Source organism: Coffea arabica, chromosome 5c (genome assembly GCF_036785885.1).
Source record: "Coffea arabica cultivar ET-39 chromosome 5c, Coffea Arabica ET-39 HiFi, whole genome shotgun sequence".
Taxonomy (NCBI): domain Eukaryota; kingdom Viridiplantae; phylum Streptophyta; class Magnoliopsida; order Gentianales; family Rubiaceae; genus Coffea; species Coffea arabica.
In genome coordinates, this window is record NC_092319.1 from 17860056 (window position 1) to 17864877 (window position 4822).

At 34.8% G+C, this 4822-nt stretch overlaps 1 protein-coding gene across 3 annotated transcripts; it reads left to right on the forward strand.

Annotated features, from left to right (window-relative positions):
• The first annotated feature begins 899 nt into the window (after nucleotides 1-899).
• LOC113691104 (uncharacterized) lies at nucleotides 900-3325 on the forward strand. 3 transcript variants are annotated; one of them, XM_027209308.2, is made up of 3 exons: nucleotides 900-1410; nucleotides 1583-1606; nucleotides 1679-3325. In XM_027209308.2, exon 3 carries the CDS (start codon nucleotides 1754-1756, stop codon nucleotides 3011-3013), a length of 1260 nt encoding a protein of 419 aa, XP_027065109.2. In that variant the 5' UTR covers nucleotides 900-1410; nucleotides 1583-1606; nucleotides 1679-1753; the 3' UTR covers nucleotides 3014-3325. The 3 variants fall into 3 exon arrangements, with proteins under 3 accessions (XP_027065109.2, XP_027065108.2, XP_071906756.1); XM_027209307.2 differs by having other exon boundaries at nucleotides 900-1330; XM_072050655.1 differs by having other exon boundaries at nucleotides 900-1330; nucleotides 1583-3325.
• The last annotated feature ends 1497 nt before the right edge of the window (nucleotides 3326-4822 follow it).

Here is a 4822-nt window from a genome sequence, read left to right on the forward strand (position 1 = left end):
GGGATTTGTTGGTTGAAATGAAGGATGCAAGTCATTTTTTCATCTTATATGTTGTCAATATGATAAAAGTAGTGGAGGTGCCTAATATGGCCAAACAATTGTGAGGTATAATATCGCCAGTATATGACAATAAGTTCGTTTGTTGAAAAGAAAAAAAACAATAAGTTAAGAGTGCGTAACATAATAAGAACAGGCATTCTTTGGATGGAGTTTTACTTTAATTTTTTTTTTATAAAAACACTAAATATGTTCTACAACACCATTTTAAGCCCATAAGTTTAATCAAAAAGAGTGCTGCAGTAATATATAAGTATGTTTTAAAAAATCCATAACAATGTCCATTTAGTTAGTATAAAAATTTTTATTTGACTCTTTTGAATTTATTAAGTGAAAAAGATGGTACTCAATATTTCCTTTATGATGATTTTAAGATAATCGAACACACTCCAACGCTTAAAATATAGCTAAGAAATATTCAAATAAGATTATACGACAATGGAGATTATCCTATAATGAATTTCCTACTCAGATTACAATTTCTATCCAAACAATTAGAATTGACCTTCTAATTCATTTAAAATAGCTTATTAATTTTTTAAAAAAAGATTAGGATAGTTTTACGATAATCTTGCAAAACTTAATAACTCCAACAATAAAAAAAAAAAAAAGGAAATGAGATCTTTAAAATAACAAAGATCAATGCGTCAACATGACGTAAGTTGACCGTCAACTCTGTTGAAAATAAATTTCCATACAAACCACCTCTTGAAAAAAAAGATGCAGCAATTAATGAGATTTCCAACACTTAGCTCAAATTATAATCATAATCTCATTTTTCCAAATTGGAACATCAGTTACAATTTGAGCTATATATAGACAATTGTAATTGGTAAATTGCCATATAGTTTTCTCCCTCTGTAACGAAGAAAACTCTCACCAATGAGGAGAGAATAATTCCCCTATTCATTTCTTGATTCTCTGACCATTCAAACACTAGCCTAGAGTGAGAAGTGATTCTAGATGTTCAATTCAATCTACAGAGGACAAAAAGAACCTCAACATTGACTTCTTTTGCAAATGGCCAAAAGGGCCACAAAAGAAACCACTAGCAGAAGCTAGAAACATAAAAATATATCGCTCATAGCCACCTTATCTTTGTCTGTTGCTTGTTTTCTTCCTTCTCCAAAACTATTTTTTGTTTCTCTATTTTCTGCTTTCCTCCTAGTTTCTTGTGCAGCTCTCTGCCTTGGGATTCTTGAAAAGGGCTCATTTTATTGAAGTTTTAGCATATGATTATGTCCTTCATGGGTTTTCTTGCTCTTTGCATTTGGTAAGTGGGCTTTGGAATGATGCCTTTTTTGGGGCTCGAGAAAGGAAAACTCGAAACCCCAATAATTACTTGAGTATCAGGTCAATCATTGGCTTTCATTTTCTCAGATTCATTCATAAAAGCATCGAGTATTACTAAATAGTTTCAGTTCAGTTATTTCAGTTCAATTCTTGAATTCGGTTTGGTTTCACCTTTCATTTGCAGTGGTTTTGATTTTATTTTGTTCTTTTTTTTTTTTTTGGGAATTTGCAGGAAACACTGTACCATTCCTGTTTGGTAAGTTTTGTGTACTTCAAACTTCAGTTTTTCAGGCTTTGTTTTCTATCAGTTACGATATTTGTACTTCAGGGGGCATCGTTGTTTCTATCAAATTGTGAATCAAGAACTATTTTAGCCGTTTTATCGATTTCCAGTGTTGTTAACATGGAGTCCATCAAAGTGCAGTCTGATTTCTTAGCTCCAGATACTGGGGATTTAGTTGAAAATAGTGAAAAGGGGAAATGTCCAGAAGGAAAGTCAGAGGGTTTCATTGGGGTTCTTGATGTTTATATACATCAAGCAATGGATATTCATAACATATGCATATATCAAAATCAAGATGTGTATGCCAGACTTTCCTTGACTAGTGATCCAGAACAAGTAGTTTCAACTCAAATTATTAATGGTGGGGGAAGGAATCCAGTTTTTGATGAAAATGTTCGGTTAAATGTCCGAAATATCGATTCATCGGTTAGATGTGAGGTTTGGATGCTTAGTAGGGTGCGGAATTATTTAGAAGACCAGTTGTTGGGATTCACATCGGTGCCTCTTTGTGAAGTTCTCATTGAGAATGGTAAACCGGAACAAGAATTTTCACTCTCTTCAAGTGATTTATACCATTCTCCTGCTGGTTTTGTACAACTTACTCTCACCTACACTGGTGCATCACCTGATGTTCTTGAAATCCCTGCTTCACACTCTTGTACCGTTGTAGATGTTGCTAATAAAGATTCCGAGGTTGATGATTCAGTACCCTGTGAACTAGATAAAATTGAGTTTCCTGATCCAGAGATTGTGAATGAAAATGAGAGGATGGCTTCAGAGTATTTTGCAATTCCATGTCCGGATTTGGAGTGCAAAAGCACAGAGCAGTGTGCCTCTGCTTCAAGTGATGGTCAGCTTACAATTAGAAATAATGGTTGTGTTCAAGAAGCTGTGGCTCTTGATGGTCAAGGTGCCAATGATGTTCCGGTGGGTGAAACTCCTCCAACTATATTGAAAACTGCAGAGCCTCCTTCAGTTTTGGTTCCAATCAACCCTTCATCTGTTTCTCATGAATTAAGCATTCCTGAACCTCCGAACCAGGATGAGGTTTCCAAGTTGAAGGACAAAGGTCCATCTCCAGTTAATAACATTGCAACTGAAGTGCCAGATAGCACAATAACCCAGTCTGTTGTGAATGTGACTATAGAACCTGAACAAAAGGTGGTTCAACAAGAGATAGTTGAGATATACATGAAAAGCATGCAGCAGTTTACAGAGGCTCTTGCAAAGATGAAGCTTCCCATGGACATTGGTGATAGTTCAGGCGCTGATAATGTGGATAGTACTTCGGGGACCTCTGGCTCTAGTGAGAAGGCAAATGCATCAAAAAGTAGTGAACCAAGTCCAAAAGTATTTTATGGTAGCAGAGCCTTCTTTTGATACATGGTTTGATGGCTATTTCACCTGAAGAGATGTCCTATACTTAAGCTCCTCACCCTGATTTTAGCTACCTCTGATGCTTTTTTTCACTCTTCCTTCTTGGTTATGGTAACAGGCTAGATTAGAAAGATATTTTGTATCTTTTAGTTTGCCTTGTATGAAAACTGCAGCTAGTCCTTGAAAAAGTAACAGTCCTCTTCAGCTCTCTTAGTTCTAACTTTGCAGCTAAATGTAAGACAATCACCTTCCCTGTGAAGTGACAATGATTTGATGCTGCTTTAATAACCTGTACTGGAATGAATGTTGTTCTGAGATGGTAGTTATAACTTATAACTATGTGAAGATAAGCTTCACAGGTCAGATGATCAATTGAAATGCCTGATTCTTGTGAAATAATGATTTTTTTATGCTGCTCAAATAACCAGTTATAGTAGTGCAGAAGTTGCTCAGATATGTTGAGTTCTGACTCTGCAAAAAAAAAAAAAAAAAAAAAATCTCAGTTTCTGATTATCAATTGAAAGGCCTGTTATTAACATATTCTTTCTACTTGTGTACTTGTGCAAGTATTATGTTGCTCTCTGTATTATATCTGCAATATTGTGTTCGTTCCACAAGTCATAGATATGTGCTTTTTCATGTGATCACTTGTCAAATGTGGAAGTGCCACCAAATATTCAATGTAAAATTTTTCTACTGTTGTTGCTAAGAAGCACAAAATTCAGCTTCATAGGCTGCTGAAACTCAAACTGGCAAACTTTGCTAAAACATCAATTTGTTCATTGCATTGCCACAAGATATCCTCATCCCTGCTGCTTTTAAACAACTTGCTAACTTCACAAGTTTGATGTATTTAGTCCTTAACGTCATGATTCAAGTGCATTGGAGGTAGTTTATAAGCAGCATTGGATTTGGAAAGTGCATCCTTCTGCATGTTTTGACTTGAACTAAGAATAAAACTTTCCTCAAGGTTCTGAGCTTTTTAAAAACTTAATAAAAAAAAAAAAGAGCTTCATTCATGGGCATGAGCAGAATCTCTACTATTTCGAAACCTCCAAATGCCACCTTGTTTGAATAAATGACTTCATTCAAGAGGTGCGTGCAATGTCAAGTTGTCAACAAGTGCGGAGTACCTAGACGCACAGTTCACTCCCCTGGAACCATCGATGTTGACCGTGGAATCAACAGAGAAAACGGTGTCGTATAATGAGACTGTTCGTCCATATGAAATTATGCCGATTCTTTTTGTTGGCGAAAGCGAATCCACAAATGCATGCAGGGAATTCTGCAGGTGCTGGAGGTGTGGCTCAGCTAAATGTTTAGAAATTTGTCATTTATCAACTCTCCTATCACGAAAGGAGGGGAATTGAAAAAGAAGAAAGAATGGAATTGAAAAAATTATGTAAATCTAATACAGATACAATTTTCAAATAATAAATTTAAGATTGAAAATTATGCATGTAAGAATTAAGAATCGAAAGCATAAAGTTATGTCATCCAATTCTAATTCCTTCAGAAAGATTATCCACACTACACCCAACATCCAAAGTTGTATGTGTTTGAATCTCTTCTATTTTTTCTCATTTTACTATAAAAGTAGGTAAATATCATTATGTATTTAAATATTCCTAATGAAAATTAAGTATTGAAAGTCATTTATGAAAATTTAAAAAATGTTTGTAATTTTGAACTACTTTAGAAAAAAATATTTATTTTAGGAAACAAAATTAAGATGTAGTTACACTAAATCTATTAATTGATCATTTGTGTTAGTATGTGTGAGGGTTTGTTAGGTCCAGGCGGAGTTCGGGT